This window comes from Syzygium oleosum, unplaced genomic scaffold (assembly GCF_021117445.2).
Source record: "Syzygium oleosum isolate NSW1041296 unplaced genomic scaffold, Sole_v2.1 Sole_v2.17, whole genome shotgun sequence".
Lineage (NCBI taxonomy): Eukaryota > Viridiplantae > Streptophyta > Magnoliopsida > Myrtales > Myrtaceae > Syzygium > Syzygium oleosum.
The window spans coordinates 442,429-459,437 of NW_026607501.1; the positions used below are offsets into that span (position 1 = coordinate 442,429).

A 17,009-nucleotide genomic window follows, 5' to 3' on the forward strand; every position below is an offset into this window, starting at 1 on the left:
CAAGAATTCGAATGACCTTCAGTCAACTATTTGCACTGACCTTCAGCACACCAATGCTAGGCACTAATCCTTTAGTAGATCCCGATGACGGACAAGTGATGGTGGGGTCAGTGGCTATAGTGGTGGGACTGAGGAATTAGGGTTTTCTAATCTAGCTCTATGTTTGAGGAGAAAAAAATATATCATATTACTCTATTCAAAAGGATTATATATATATATATATATATATATATATATATATATATATAAGTTAGAAAGGAGTAGAAAGGAGGTTAAACAAAGGTGTTGATATATGTATATATAAGTAATCCTATAAACATAATATGACTATTCTACCCTCATTAACTTATTTCCTAATAGTTGCCATTTCAGTCCGTGTGAAAATAACAATTCTCTGATATGACTTGTTTCAAAAATCTATTCATTATATTGTTTTATACTAGAAATGTTGGTTTGCACTCTTTCTAATTAGAACTAAACCTCTAGGTACTTGAACTACCTTCCTGTCCCAGCTATCTACTTCTTACCAATAGTCATTCTCTTTCTAGGAGAACTTAAGGTCATTTGATGGGAGTCATCCGTAAATGATATTGGCTCTATGGTAGTGATATTAGAGTCATTGTTGGTGCTAAGATCAGTTGGTTGAGATTGGAACTGATGCTGGCTTATTTGTTGGTGGCTATTTTGGAGCTACCTCTCTTGTCTTTGGACTTGTCACTTGTGTCGTTTGTTTTGGAGTAGCATTTTTTTTGCTTCTTACTGGATTATGCTCCATTTGCCCTTTGTTGGTTTGTTTGGGCTTGTCTTTGGGTTCTTCGTTTGTGTGCATTCCTCGACTCTTGACTTGGGCCACCTTGAAAGATCAGCACCTCACAATTTCTCTTAGGCTACAACAATATATCCACATTGTCAATAAAATCAAATATCATAAATTAAATACATAAGATCTACAAAACTTAAATTCAAAATGGCCATTCCAATATTAAAGTCTGTAAAAATCCATAATCATATTGTGTTATCCTTCTGCCAATATCGCCACTTTTTGGTTGTGGTGCCTCACTTTCATAAACCTATTCAGATGGTCGCCTTCTCATCTGAGAAAGATATAACAAACTTAAACTTTGCTAACGTATGGACATAAAACAATAGCAACACAAACTGTATAATTTACTTGATTTTTTCTTTTCGTTTATGCAATAGTCGACTTAGGGATTGACCCTGCACCTAGCCCTACATTAGGCCCTTAGCTGGGCCTTCAACTAGCCCTATATCATAACCTTTAGTGCCCTTCACTTGGCCTATATCAGGCTCTGCAAATGGCTCTTCATTGCATTATGTGATCTATTGTTGTTACTGTTGCTTCTTCAATTTACAACTAGCTTTATTGTGTCTTTCCTTACCGCAATACGGGCATTTCATTTTTGTACCAGTCATGCTCATCTTTTTACTTGTGATCTCCCCAACCTGCATTTTCTGTTTCCTTTTTGGCCTTCCTACTTGCTTCTTTAATGGTAAAGGGTGAATGGATACATGATTTGTTGGGTCCCAGGATTTTTTACTTCTAACAGGTTATGATATGAATTGGTACGAAGCAAGATATGCGCTTCTCTTGTGTCAATCTTCTAGGTAATCCTTAGGATTTTGTTGCTTTAGCTAGATGGCATAAATGGCATGTGCATAGAGAATTCCGATTGGTTACCATGCTTGACATGAACACTTTCTTCTCTCCAGTTGAACTATATACTTATCGACATTGTTCATGATATGATATCCATCATCTCCACTCCAAATTGGATGATAGAACATATAGGCAACCACATTGTCGTCCAATCTCTTGGCAATCCTAGGTCTACACTGTCTAGTCCACTTTGCAACCTTATGTCTTTGTCTTTGCAACTTACTCATGACTATAACTTGTATATCTTCAAGCATGCTGATGATTGGTTTACACCTGACCTCTATGATTCTGCCATTGAATGCTTCACTGACGTTATTGTCAATGATATTGCACTTGAATAGTTCACCAAATAAGGCTCTTCACCAATGCTTAGGTTCAATATAGAATAGTGCTTCAAAACCTTTCTCTGTCAATTCAAACAACCCCTATTTGTGAGTTCTAAAATTTGCAATGTTTGTGCTCTTTGCTACGAGCCAAAATTGATTTTGTAGTATATCCGCTTTATGATCTTTGCGCAATTTGCATATATGTGCTCCGCACACGTACTTGTAAGCTATAATATGTGAATAATATTAGAAAGACAACAATTGACAATACCATTTGCTGGTTACTCATGAATGTCCAACCTCCCCCATTAGTTATGTTAATGTTAGCCAATACATTTTTAAGGAACTAGGACCAAGTGTCCTTATTCTCCACCTTCACAAGAGCCCAAGCTATTGGGAACATCTACTTATTTACATCTCTCCCAACTGTTTAAAAAAAAAACATCCATCTAACCATATCACTCTTTTACTGCTAGCCAAAAATCCCTATCTTCATGCATCAAAGCAAATATAAATCCTATCAATATTAGTCTTACAATCAAACAATGGCCTCTCCACAATCTCTTTGTATACTCTACTTGATGGGTTTCGAAGCCTACATTCGACAATACAATCCCAAGTTTATGCATATTCTTCCTTATGCCTACCCATAAGTGACTCATCACCTTTTGCTTGACTCTTTTGCATTAATTCCTAGACATATTAACCCTTATCAACGCCTTCACTAACTATTTCAATTGAAGACTCTTGATCTCAAGCATAGCCTTGATAGTGTTGAAGAAGTGCTTCGACAATTACACACTAGTTACCCTTTTATTGTCAAATACAATGGAATAAGTATGTTCCTACTACAATGATCTTAACTGGAATGGGCCGCTCTTCTTACACAATGCGCCATTTATCTTCCATGAGCAATTTGGTTGTGAACACTTTGCTCTTACAAATTCTTTGATATTTCTAATAAATTCAACACTGCTTTGTTGAGCAATTTAGTACTTAATAGTAGTTTCTATCAGCTACTTGGCATTATCAAATTTCATATCTACGCATAGCACAAGACATGCAACAGTCAGATCATAAGAAGGATACTTACATTTCTTTCTACGTACAACTACTTCATCATCTTTGTTCTCATTCTCTAAAATATCACTCTCATCATCACTGCCACTTTCTTCATATTTAGTTTCATTACCGTCAAACACTAGAGCTCCTTTGTCCCCATTTATTGGTTCAGATTCATGCAATTCTCCGAGTGTTGTAAATTTATTTTTCTGAAATTTCCTGTGCTTTTGCCTTGACTGTGCAAGTTCTTTATCGTCATCATCATTTGGGCAATTTGCATTTGGCAAAGCTTCATCATCTGATTCACTAGATAGAGCAACTTCCCAATTTAATCTAGTCAATTCCTCATCACCTATATCTCCAATAGAGACCTTGGGACATGTCCCCGTTTGCTAAACTCTCTCTAACACGTGAGTTGTATGCCTTGCCTCTCTCTCCTATTCTCCTTCAAATAAAATAGATCCCTCCCCAACCTAAGTACTCCATTCAATACCATCTCCCCCTTAAGTGTTCTCATCATGTTCATCATATTTATCATATAATACTCAACATACACTTGAACTTCCTCACCATAAAGATAATGGTATTAAGGGATTTTGTTAACCATTATCATCATGGAAGTATCTCAAACCGTCCATCAAGTTCTTCCCAGGAACTCTAAAATTTTTATATTTTGCATCATCACTATTGCACTATATCCCTCACGAAACAAATATATGACAGTCTACTTATATGAACAAGGATAGTATCAACATTTCTACTAACATATTGTCACGCCCCGTACCCCACGAAGCGCGAGCATCCCATCTCCGGTCGTTTGTGATGCAACGCTCCCATGATGCGTCGCCGACCCAACGCCCAGTAAGAGATAAGTCACATGCGAAAACAATGTATATAAATATATATATATATACACCCGTACAAAACAACACACGTGAGACCAAGGTAGAACAGCCATCAAACAAGAATATACACTTGTACTGTTATAGTAAAACCTTTTTACACTATCCATTTGTACAACTCCAAAAACCTCAACATCAGTATTTAACTGCCACTATATCAAAAAGGGTAAGTGGCACAGGTGGTTAGGCTAACTAGGATATGAATGCTATTCAAAAAGAGACGGTCTTCGCTTCCCAGGGTACCGGCCTGCTCTAGGGCTCCCAGTCAGGGTCGAACAACTCGGTAGAATCATCTGGCAACTCCTCGGAGGCATCTTTACGGCTGGGGGTCTGAAAAGTTTCGGTTTACACAACCATGAGACGAATCTCAGTGAGTTCAACCCCTAAACCTAGGCTAGGCTAGCATGCAATCTCCTGACCGGAAATAAATATTTAAATCACAATACAACGACAATCAAATAATTCTCTGACTCTACATGTTAGACAGATCAACATATAATAGTCACGGCACGTACGCGGCACACATTATCACACGTACACCAATCACATGCTCATGCACCGAGTCTCGCACACTCGCATGCCAGTCCATGCATGTTCATGCCTGCAAATGTCATCGACATGTCACGCGCATTTCCCGGCCCACTGGCCCACACTGGCAGTCGCCCAATTTATTATTTATTACGACAACTCGAGTCAACAACATTCACGGCCCGGTGCGTCTAGCCTGCTTCAAAGTGCATGAGGCGCAAGCAACCGATCTCGGCCCAGTGTCTCTAGCCTCGCTTCAAAGTGCATGAGGCGCAACACCGATCTCCTTACGAACCGCAGCCCGCTTCAAAGTGCATGAGGATGGTCGTCTTCCGGACGTACCGGGCATCGTCCTGCTTCAAAGTGCATGAGGACGGTATCGACCCGAAGGTCATGACCCAAAGGTCCTTAGGTGATCCCACAACTCATTATTATCTGAACCCAGCGTATGACGCTTCGGGGTATTTTAGGTGATCACACACTCATGGCAGGCACGCATTCTCGCACAATTCCACCACATGCCTCACTCTAGGCATACATAATGCGTGTCCATGTTATGCGATGCAATGCACCATGAGCACCAATGAAATTCAATCACTCAATATCACAACACGTGCTCAATTGGCCCAATTAATACCGTGTGGCCCAACGTGCGATTCACAATTCAATAATTAATTTCAAACCAATCATTGGCTAATCGTACTCCACATAATTTAGCCACACGACATGCGATATGGTAGTACGAAATCAATCCCAATTAAGCACAAATCATGTACAACCAGTCAACCCGGACATACCCGGTAATTTTCCAATGGGCTCCTAAATTGGTCATTTAATCAAATTAACCTCTCCAAATAATTCTCATTAATCCACTAAATTTTCCCAATAATAATTTCTATCAATTAGTCCTCATCCCAGTCTGAAATATACACTGATACTACCTAAGCCAGTCCAAAATGCACCGATAATACCTAAACCAGTCCAGAAAAATGCACTATCAGTCCTAATCCGGGTTTAGGAATTTTACTCACTTAATTTCTGGACCACGGCGACGGGAAACGGCGGTCAATCACTGATGAACAGTGAAACCGACGGCGGAATTCCCGGGCGCGTACTGTTCACGCGGTACTGACGCACTGTTCACGGACGGTACGGACCTGTACGGACGGCGGAAACAGGTGACCGGCGAGACGGCGGTGACGGCCACGGCCGGCCATACGGACAGCGGCGCACGATCAGCATAAAGGCCGATCAGACGGGACACCGTACGGCCGCCGATGAACAGCGACGCACGAGCTGGGCTAGATACCTGGGTGGCGACGGAACGACGATCGGAGCTCCGGCGAAGCTCCGGCGGCCCTTTTTGCCGGACGGGAAAGAGAGAAAAAGAGGAAGAAAGAGAGAGAAATAGAGAGAGAAAGGGGCCGGACAAGGGTGAGGCTGAGGCTGGGGGCAGAGGTGGTCGGCGAGGCACGGCGGCCGGCGGCGGTGTTCGGTGGACGGCGGCGAGCTCCTAGAAGCTGCCGAGAGAGAAAAATGAGAGAAAAAGAGGGAGAAGCTGCTGGTGGGGGCTGATTTGTGGTGCTTCTGCCGAATGAGGGGGAGAGGAGAGAGAAAGAGTGGTCAGCTGGTCAAATAAGTCAGCCCACAAGTGCCACGTGTCGCCAATCCAACGGTTCGGACCAAAATGCCCCTAATCTAACGGTTCTAAACAAATCCTATCCAATAATTGAGGGGCAAAATGGTCTTTTGGTCCAATAATGCAGCTGATAAGCACTCTTAAATATCCCAAATAATTTCCCAAAAATTCGGACCCGAACATAGCCCAGAGGCAAAATGGTCATTTTTCCGGTCCCGGGGCGAAATTCCAATTTTCGCCCGTACCAACCCTCTACGTGCGTGGCCAACATAATATGGCGTCGGAATCGCGAAATTCACTTTCTAAGCCCTCGAAAATCGACTGCGAAGTTCCGGGAATAAAATAATATTATTTTTCCAATTTTTGTCGAAATTCCAATTTTTGGCCATAACGACTCCTGGTATGCGTGGCCACCCAAAAATGGCGTCGGCCTCGAAAAATAACCTCATTTGGCCTCGAAAAGCAACGCTGGCGTCCCGAGGGGCAAAATCATAATTTTTCACCCCCGGACCGAAATTCCATTTTTCAACTGTATTAACTCAAAATATGCGTGGCCAGCATAATATGACGTCAGATTTCCAAGAATAGTCTCTTAAGCCATCGAAATTCGACATCGAAATCCGGGCCCAATTTCGTGATCAAAACTCGCTCGATTTCCAATTTCAGGGTCTCTCACTAACGGGCGGCTGTCTAGAGGTTACGCGTATCGACCTAGGGTTATCCGAGTCATGACGGTCCTGATCATTGAGAGAATGAGAAATTATCACTAGTTCCAGAGGTCACGATCGTCCGATTTAAGTTCAGGACTGGTTGACCACGTGTACTCTCGATCGTGCAGAATCACCTGCGATCCGATTGTACATCGTTGGCCTTGGCCAAACCAAGTCCGTTACCTTTCCTAAGATCGATCCACATTGGTTCATAATATTCTCTCATCATTTCTCGTGATCGGTGTCCGCTTCGCGATTGGGTCCTTGGTCCACGTACCGCTTTCTAATTAGCCATACCCTATTGGTTAGTATCCCGAAAGTGATCAGCTCTGGACGAGACTTACTAAAATGAAATGCGAAATATTGTCAATTTTATTGATCCCGGAATTACATCGAAATTCAGGCTGTTACACATATTCCCACTTATCGATGCCAATAACAAATTCCCCACCACAGCAAATAGTGATGGGTGCAGTAGTGTCCCCCATGCCGAACCAAATTGAATAAACAATGACTCGGCAATTGTTGTTTAGTGGACAGAAAACGACAACGCATCTCACCAAACAAAATAAATCACTCACATTTAACATGTTGCGAGATTCCTCCTCTAGTACCGACGTCCCAACAATCACACCAATAACCAAGCCCTAATTTTTCGCTTTGAGCCTCAATTTTTCCCTTTTGAGCCCTAATTTTTTCGGCAAATTGAGCGAGTAAGAGAGGATGACAAACCTCGGGTGAGTGACTGAATGAGAGCGAGAGAGATGGCATGCGAGCGAGCAAGCAACAGCAACCGAGCAACGTCGACCATGACTTTAAACTATCAACGATGGTGAGAGGGAGAGAGGACAAAATGCAAGTGTTAAACGAAGCTTCGCAAATTGAGAGAAGCTTCGTGCGACGTCGTTTGGGCTGGGCTTCATGTAATGCCATTTTGGCAAGTCACCTCGAAAGTCCACGTTGGACTCGTTTTAAATATTAAAATGCCATATCAAATTAAACATTTCATTATAAAAGTAACGTAACATTTTTTATCAAAATTTATCGCCGATGGCACTTAAGTGATCATTTTTTTTTTCCGATTTGGCACTTAAATGAGTCTACAAAAGCTTTTGACACTAAAGCGAGTGCCGCACAAAACTTTTGGCACTTTCTAGTGTCCTTATGCCCATTATCTTGAACAAACTTAAATAATGTGTTTTGAAAGTGTTTCGCCAGAATTTGCGTCCATGACGAAATACTTTTCACCGAAAGTCATTCTTTAGTTTTTTATAAGAGGAGACAGGTTTTGTGGTGACTCTAAATAGGAAATATCACAGGTACATAAGGAGACAAATGATTTCACTTCAAAAAGAACCGAAAATACAAAAGCTTTGTTGGAATTTAATCAACTACTAAGTCAGAGAATATAAAGATGTAACGTCGGAATTTATTCAACGGCGAGGATCTGAAAACTATAGCTATGACTTCAATACTTGAATTGAAATATTATTGAAAGATAAGAGGATTTGTTTGTTTGTGTGAGGGGATTTACAAAGAGTACGATGTGGCTATTTAAAGCCAACAATTGATGGTTACCAACGGAGATTACAAACAGATGTTACTAACATAAGTTAAAATAACCAACCAGTGAGTGTCCTCTAGTTGACTGCTTGTTGTCGATGTCAATGACTTCGTCGATCAACTTCAAGTTCTCATCGATAACTTCGCTGACGAGTTGTCGATTATCTTTAAGTTATCAATAATTCTATTCATAAATGACCAAATTCTGCTCTTATCGAATAAGTTTATCACATCAAAAGTTGATCATTTTTTGATATAAACAAATGCCCATTTTAAAAGAATTGAATAATTCATTGATCAATCGATTATTTTAAATTAGATAATCAAGAGTCATCATGTGCCCCTTGTCCTCGACAAATTTGATTTTTCCTTGCCAAATTTTATCTCGGCCGAATTCATTATCTGGCTTATATTTTTCCACGAAAGGCACATTTTATGTGAAGTCTTCATGTGGCCCTCTATCTTTGTCCTTAAGTAGTTGCTCATACTTAGACATTATCATTGCCAATTGGACTAAATCCATAAAATTTGGTGTTCGAATTTTCTATATGATTGAATTTCAATCCGCCAAAAGGCAAATTTGTGAATTCTTTCTCTAAGAGTAAAGTAAGGTATTTATTTCTAGCCATCTTGAATCGAACAACAAACGGATCAACTGACTCATAATCGTATTGATATATTCTAGCCAAAATCAACGTTCTATAAAGTTAAGAATGGAATTGTCTTTCTATCTCAGCTCAAACATAGACTGAGTGAGGAGATAAATTTACATACCAAGTAAATGCAGTTTTTATAAAGCAAATGGAATAACCTAAGTCTCAGGAATTCATTCGTTACTGCCACTCCACATTGGGAAATGAATCAACCAAAGTTTTGAATTCTCTTGGGTAAGACATAGTGTCAACCGAATCACGATGTGGCTTTCTATATATTGGCTTGACCATTTCTCTATCTACACCTAATTCTTGTAATACGAGTTCGGCCACTTGATTAGGATTCGCAAGTTGATAAATTTTCCCTTCCTGCCCCTAGGTTCAAGGTAAATGGGATTTTGAGGACTTTGTAAAATGCTGACTGGTGGTGGGATTACTTGGCATAAATTATTACACCGTTCAATTGACTAAAAATTCGAAGAACATACCTAGAAATTGCTACGTAGGATTGGATTGGTATGAACTTATTCGATGTCTCGGGCTTGATCACATTAGAGAGGTGTCTTGCTATGTGATTCGCCATCTTATTCTGTTGTTCCTAGAATAGCCTCTTCATGGTAGCCTCCAAAGTGGGGTTTGGTGCTAACACCCTCAACTGCTCCTTCATAAAGTGCAGCAGGATTTCAACATTGCGCCCCCTTGGCTTGGCTCTGCTGGTGTAGAGGTTGAGGTCTTGGATGTATAGCCATATCACTGGGGTTGTTACCACAGCATGATCAGGCTCTACATGATTCATTGTTCTAGACATTGTACTTCCTCAAATTGACCATATCGGTCCCATCAGGTATGCCAAAAAGATGTTTCGCTAGAATTTGCATCCACAATGAAATAACTTTTATCCAAAGTCGTTCTTTCATTTTTTATGAGAGGAGATAGGCCGTGATGACTCTGGACTGGAAATATCACAGATGTAAAAGGAAATCGATAATTTCTCTTCAAATGGAACAGAAAGTACACAAACTATACCGGAATTTAATCAACACAAAGTCAAAGGACATAAAGATACAGCACCAAAATTTAATCGACAGAGAGGATTTGAAAACTACAGCTATAACTATGATGCGGGAATTGAAAGATAATTGAAAGATAGCAAGATTTGTTTGTTTGTGCAGGGGATTTTGAAGAGTACGATGTGGCTTTTTAAATCCTACAATCGGCGGTTACCAGTGGAGGTTACAAACATAGGTTACAAACAGTTATTGAGAAAGAAATAACTTCTTAGTGGTTACGAAAAGTTACAACAATCCTAAAATTGCAGCAAAATAACTAACCAGCAGTTATCCTCTTGTCGATTGCTTAACATCCATGTCAATGATTTTGTCTATCAACTTTAAGGTTCTCGTCGATATCTTCACGTTGTGTGTCATCGATAACTTCACAAATGAGCTGTCGATTCCCTTCAAATTATTGATAATTATATTTATAAATGATCAAACTCTGCTCTCGTCGACTAAGTCTTTCACATGTCTATAATAACGAAAAGTTGGTTATTTTTTTGTGTAAACAGAAAGTGTATGTGAACACTCGTTGTTTTGAATATGTTCATCTCCTTACTACTGTAGTAGGAAAGTGTTGAAGGAAAATTGACATGGTTGGTTGGTGCCTGCAATTGCCTTTGTGAGTATGTGGATTCTTGATGTGCCTGTGAATCTAAATCATGATGCGTGCTTACAATAGGCGAATTAGTTATCACATTAGATTGGGATTAGATTACAAAGTACTTAAATTATGTAGAATATATGTTATGTTCCTTGAGTGATTTTACTATTCTATTATGAATATGTAAATAAGTAAGATATACCTTGAATAAATGACCGATTGGTAGTTTCTAAATTATAATGACTCGGAATGATATATGATTGTTAATTGCTAGTATGATTGTGCTTTATGGTCTTGTGGTGAGTAGATCTCATACTTTGAACCTAGAGCTTTGATTTACTAAGGTTAGGGTCACTCCAAAATAACTTAGATTGATCGAGTGTGGAGCTCACAAGCATTTAAATTACCGCTTCCGAAGGTCTCTTTTGAGAAATGAATCAAAGTATGCAGCAAAAGTAGAGACGTATTTCTATACAAAAGATTTTGGTGTACATGAGTCGAGGTTAAATTATCAGTACAATTAAGGATAAATTAGTTATTCATCGAAAAAGTGGAAATAAATTATTTATTCGTTGGAGGTAGACTGTCGCATTATATTTGATAAGGAAATGCTGTTATTTTCAATATACTAGTTACACACGTTATGGAAGATAAACCGGTGGGTGAGTCCGCATGCCTCGATTTCCCCTCCCGAATTGATCCTCTCCTCCGAACTTGTCGCACAAAAAGTCTCGAATTGGTTGATTACCCCGGCAACGCTCTCAATGGCCGCGCTCTCCCTCCTCTCCCTCCTCCTCCTCATCCTCCTCCTCCCCCTCTCCCTCCTTCTCCTCCTCTCCATCATCGTCCGGCCCCGCCACGTCAAGATACCCCTCAAGAACTGCCACGTCTTCATCACCGGCGGCTCCAGCGGCATCGGCCTTGCCCTCGCCCACCGTGTTGCGGCCGAGGGCGCCCGCGTCTTGATCCTCGCCCGGTCCCAGGCCAAGCTGGAGGAGGCCAAGCAGGCGATCCTGCTCGCCACGGGGATCGACATCGCGACCTTCTCCGCGGACGTCCGCGACTTCGACGCCGTGAGGCGCGCCACGGAGGGGGCCGGGCCGGTCGACGTGCTGGTGGTGAACCAGGGGGTGTACGTCCCTGGGGAACTGGACAAGCAGGAGTTGGACGAGGTCAGGCTCATGATAGACGTCAATCTGATCGGCAGCTTCAACATGATCAAGGCATTTTTGCCGGCGATGAAAGCTAGGACCGATCGTAGGCCGACTTCAATTGCCCTCATGTCCTCTCAGGCCGGTCAGGTAGTTACTGTTATGGCTCAACGTGAGAGCACTCTAGTTTTGCATTGTCTCTACGCTTTTTTGATGGAATTGGCGATTGGCGATTTCTGTAGGTGGGGATCTACGGTTACACTGCTTACTGCGCAAGCAAATTCGGGCTCCGAGGATTAGCGGAAGCACTGCAACAAGAGATCATCGCCGATGACATTCATGTTTCGCTTGTTTTCCCACCGGATACCGATACTCCTGGATTAGCGGAAGGTATATCGTTGTGAATTCGCCTCTAGCAGATTGCCCGGGTAGAGTTTATAGTTGTACTGCTTTGCGATTGTGAAGATCAAATGCTTTACTATATATTGCTTTTGGAATCTGTGTAGTTATCCGACTCTAACGGAATAAGATAATCTGAATTGGGTAAAATTTAGATGTGTAATGACACTTGATTCAGTAGGAACTTGCATAAAGGATCGAAGGGAGAAGCAAATCACTTGCTTTCCAATCTTTAGAGTTCTTTTATTTCTTCACATTAATTGCTCCTCTGCAATCCCGGGCTTTCTGCTGGTTTCATCAATCATGATTGGATGATAACAAGAGTTTGTGCCGCACAAGATTGCTATGTAGCACCTACACCGACACCGAAACCGATACGCGACACGACACGGCACGTCATTTCTTAAAAAAGTAGAGAATTCCGACACGTTAGGACATGTTGTATATTAAATATATATTTTTATATATACATGATAAATTATCATTTTTACGATTATTTCAATCAAATTAATTTGATTCAAATCTACAAATAAATAAAATAATCAAATTAATTTGATAAATTATTCATGATATATTTTATTATGCCATGTGATATAGTAAAGTTCCTTTGGCCATATATATTTTTCTCTTGATCATGCCATGTGATGTAGTAAAGTTCCTTTGGCCATATATATTTTTCTCTTGACCATTTTCGTTTTTTTCCCACAAAAGATTACAAATATATGTCTTAACCTTGTCAATCTAATGCACTCGTTTCATTACCTTTCCTTCCCCGCGTCCCGCCCGCCCGGCCCCCCTAAGTTTGACGAAACCCTTCCCCGAAATCGTAAATTTCCTCCTCAATCCCAAACCCTAGATTTCCAAATCCTCGCTCCCCCGGCAAATTCTCTCCCCCGATTCCCAGATCCCCCACCTCCCCGTTCCCCGTTCCTCCGCTAGAATTCGTTGAGGCTTCTTCGTCTTCTCCCTCCTCCTCGTCGACGTCGATTACAGACACCATCAATGGCTCCCACCGCTTCCAGATCAACGGGTACTCGCTGTCGAAAGGGATCGGGATTGGCAAGTACAAGGCGTCCAACACGTTCACCATAGGGGGAGCGTCGAGGACAATGCGGCGTATGTGTCCTTGTGCATGGCTTTGGCGAGCGAGGGATCTAACCTGAGGAAGCTTTTCTTTCTTCTTTCTCCCTATTGCTTTTCTTTTTCTTTTCTTTTTTTTTTCCGTGCGTGCCGGAATTGCATGTCGGATTCCAGACTCGCATGTCGCCGGCGTGTCCGGCACGTTGACGGCGTGTCCGAGCATGTCGGGTTCCGACACCGACACAGTGGCCTCTGGAACGTGTCGGTGCTACATAGCAAGATTGTAGAATAATCGAGTTAGCATGCATGATTCCAGCTAACTTCGATTAGGCTGCATCTACTTTGTTCCTAGCTCATGATCTCTTTACCAGCTCTTCAAATATGCTGTCTAACTTAACTGCAGGAATGCATTGTCATCTATTGTTTATTTGGGCATCTTTGAATAGACATCATCTCTCGCTATCACAGTTTGTTATAATGTATCCCGCAGCTTCAATGACAACAGCTCCGACCCATATATTAGTACCCTACAATGTATCTCTGTTTGTATGACTGACCAACTTATGTCCATATGCTTCAGTGCTATGAGTGCTTTCAAGACGTAAATGCTGAGGACATGCCAGCAAATTGATCTTTTTCTTGCTTATGCTCTTTGGATTAGTCCATGCTTTTTCTTGTTTATGGGCAATTATTGATACATCACTTCCTGACTGCAGAAAATAAGAGAAGACCTCAGCTATCAAGCATAATAGCTGGTTCTTCTGGTCGAATGAAAGCGGATGAAGTTGCAGAGAAGACGTTAAATGGAATTAAATCTGGCAGTTTTATTGTACCTTTCAATTTTGAGGGCTACTTGCTAGCAATTGCAACTGCTGGGTTGTCTCCTCAAAGATCGTACATCATGGCATTCGTGGAGGTGTTTGGTGCCGGTATTCTCCATCTTGCTGGTCTGTTCTTTCAGTGGAACTGGTATAGCAGTATAGAAAAGTGGCATGCGCAAAGTAAGCAGTGACCTGTAAGTTTTCTGCAGCGGACTTCCTCAATGCCAGGTTGTTTTGTCATCTATTGTTGCTGTCGTTGCTTTGAGTTTTGTTACATGACACGATGACTTTATATATGATGCTTTTATTTGATCTCTGTATTGCCTGAGATACCCTTGTCATTTTGGAACATAATGAGAACTTGTAAAAAGAAGATGATTTCATATGCTCGGTTGTTTCAATTCGTATGCCTTGGATTTCTTGCTAGAGAGAAAGCTGCCATTTCTGTAGCGGGATGGCTAGATAATATGCTTTTTCATCCTAAAATAAATTGTCAAAGTTGTTTTCTGAAGTTTTTGGCTGCCATTTGCTTAAGTCATGAAGCAAATCAGCCAGAAAATTTGTCTCAATCTCATCAGTTTGGTCCTCTTGTATTAAGTTCCCTCGAACATTAGATATCTTACTTGAGAGCTGAGACTTCTTGATGTGCCTGAAAAGCCGAAATCCTAGTAACCCTATCATGTGATGTCATCTAGAATTAATTATATTTTTCCTGGAAATTAGCTTGTCAATAGTCCATGCCATCCTGATGTAGATCTTACAAGAGAGAGAACTATGGTTTTTATAGATTTGGATCAGTCAAGATGTTTGAAATTTGATAGTATCATGTTCGACTAATGACCATTCATATTTCGATTTGTAACATTTGGTATAGTCAAAGTTCATTATGTATTACACTTGTAACAAATTTAAAACTCTCATGTTATGAATTTGTTACTAACATCACATGAAAAGTTCATTATGTTTGTTACGCCATTAGAATATGCTATGAGTCATCTATAAATCATGGCTAGTTTTCATCGATAAAAACACGGTGGAGCGATTTCAAGGGGATTTTGAATGATTTTGATGAGCAAAAGTGTTAGAGAGAAGAAACTATGCACGTAAAAGGGCTAAAATAGTAATTTTGTGTAATACAAAGGCAAAAATAGAAATTCACAGCATGTAAATCTTCTGTGAACAGTGTTTTAACTAATTAAAATAAGTATTAGTTAGTGATTGAAATAGATTAATTAAAACAAATGAAATCAGGTCAAAAATTTAAGTATTGTGGAATTGGAGCTCTAATTTGTAATTTAAAAAAGTTTGAGATCTCATTTTCCAAAACTGGAAAATTTTCAGGCTATATACATGTTAAGGATGTTCATCATGATGGGATCTTAATTAGCTTTACCATTAATTGCCTAATCAATATAATTTGTCCAACTAGTCAAACTTTGGACTTAATTGAATAAATATTTTGAAAAGATGGTTGTCTTGGTATAATACAAAATATGAGAGTTATATACAGTGTCAACAAGATAGTCATAAGGATCAAATAGAAAATGAATGGCCTTAGCTAATTGATTTGACTAGTAGAGCTCGATTAAGAGATAATTGAGATAAAGGGTGAAATTTTGAATTGAGAAATTCGGTTGAGTTGATTTTGTAATTTGATAAGCTGAAATTTTATAAAATTGATGTGAATGTGATGATAAGAGTGAATATAGTCTTGATATATTATTGGTGATCAAATTCTAAACGTTTTAGGTGCAATATCAATTGAGTGTGAAAATGTTTTTGTGTATTGGATCTTGTAGCTTGACATACATTTTACTTTTACTGGCAACTTCAGAATAATTATAAACTCATCTGATGTAAATATGTTGTGGGCTCTTGGGTTGAATTACTTTATGAATAAGAGTTGGCAGATTGCAAATGATAGTAAATTGATGCTTGGTTTTCACTATTAATATAAGAAATGCCAAGAGATTAGTGTGATATTATTTGCACTATAATTAAAAGGCAATTGTTACGTAGTATTGATTTACACGTGATGACATTGTATACCGAGTGACAAGTGTTTTATATATAAAAGTTTGTGGGTTTGCAAATGATGATAAATGAATATTTGATTTCTGTTATTGAACGAAAATTGCTTAGAGGTCAGCATGATGTTATTTGCATATGTGGTTATTGAAATATACATGGCAATTGTTATGTTATGATAATTTGCATGTGAATGATGTTATATTATGAAGACCTTTGTCACGGCTTATTTGCTAGAGAGTGAACTCCCCTTTTATAAATATATGCAAAAGACTCCGGAATTTGCTAGATATTTTACCGTTTGAGTAGGCTGATATGGCTTGAGTAGCGTATGAATAATTATGGAATAACCATCATCATCTGAATGTACAATAGTGTATTTATCTTTTTTATGTAAAGGACAACTGTGATAAATGGGCTGAGAGGCATGGTAAAGAGGTGTTTATGTTTTCGTCCTCCATGAGTTGGCGGTGACGATTCCTTTTTGGTCGATATGCCTCATGAGTCTAGATGGGCCATGGTGAGTGATGAGTTGGGAATAAATACTCATATGTGTATATCAGTGAGCTACCATATGGAATTTGTGCATCATGAGATTGATAAGTTCATCTGTGTATATTTGAGTGTACTAAATGTTACTTCATGGCATCTATTTATTCATTGCACACATAATTGTTGTCATAACGTATGTATTACATTATCTTGCGCATAAGAACATTAAAAGTGTCAAAAGTTTCATATGGTACTCGCTTTTATGCCAAAAGTTTTCATCGAATCACTCAAGTGACATTAAAATTACTTTAGTGTCAA

At 39.8% G+C, this 17,009-nt stretch overlaps 1 protein-coding gene across 1 annotated transcript; it reads left to right on the top strand.

The window, feature by feature from the left end:
- Positions 1 to 11,438: 11,438 nt before the first annotated feature.
- On the top strand, positions 11,439 to 14,556 carry LOC115661847 (3-dehydrosphinganine reductase TSC10A-like). The gene is made up of 3 exons (XM_030584044.2): positions 11,439 to 12,021; positions 12,114 to 12,261; positions 14,067 to 14,556. Exons 1-3 carry the CDS (start codon positions 11,485 to 11,487, stop codon positions 14,360 to 14,362), a joined length of 981 nt encoding a protein of 326 aa, XP_030439904.1. The 5' UTR covers positions 11,439 to 11,484; the 3' UTR covers positions 14,363 to 14,556.
- The last annotated feature ends 2,453 nt before the right edge of the window (positions 14,557 to 17,009 follow it).

Excerpts from the sequence above, each read along its gene's own strand:
- LOC115661847 (XM_030584044.2), top strand. The coding sequence starts at position 11,485 with ATGGCCGCGCTCTCCCTCCTCTCCCTCCTCCTCCTCATCCTCCTCCTC. Across the intron at positions 12,022-12,113 it reads TGTCCTCTCAGGCCGGTCAG|GTGGGGATCTACGGTTACAC; the intron begins GTAGTTACTGTT and ends CGATTTCTGTAG. Across the intron at positions 12,262-14,066 it reads TACTCCTGGATTAGCGGAAG|AAAATAAGAGAAGACCTCAG; the intron begins GTATATCGTTGT and ends TCCTGACTGCAG.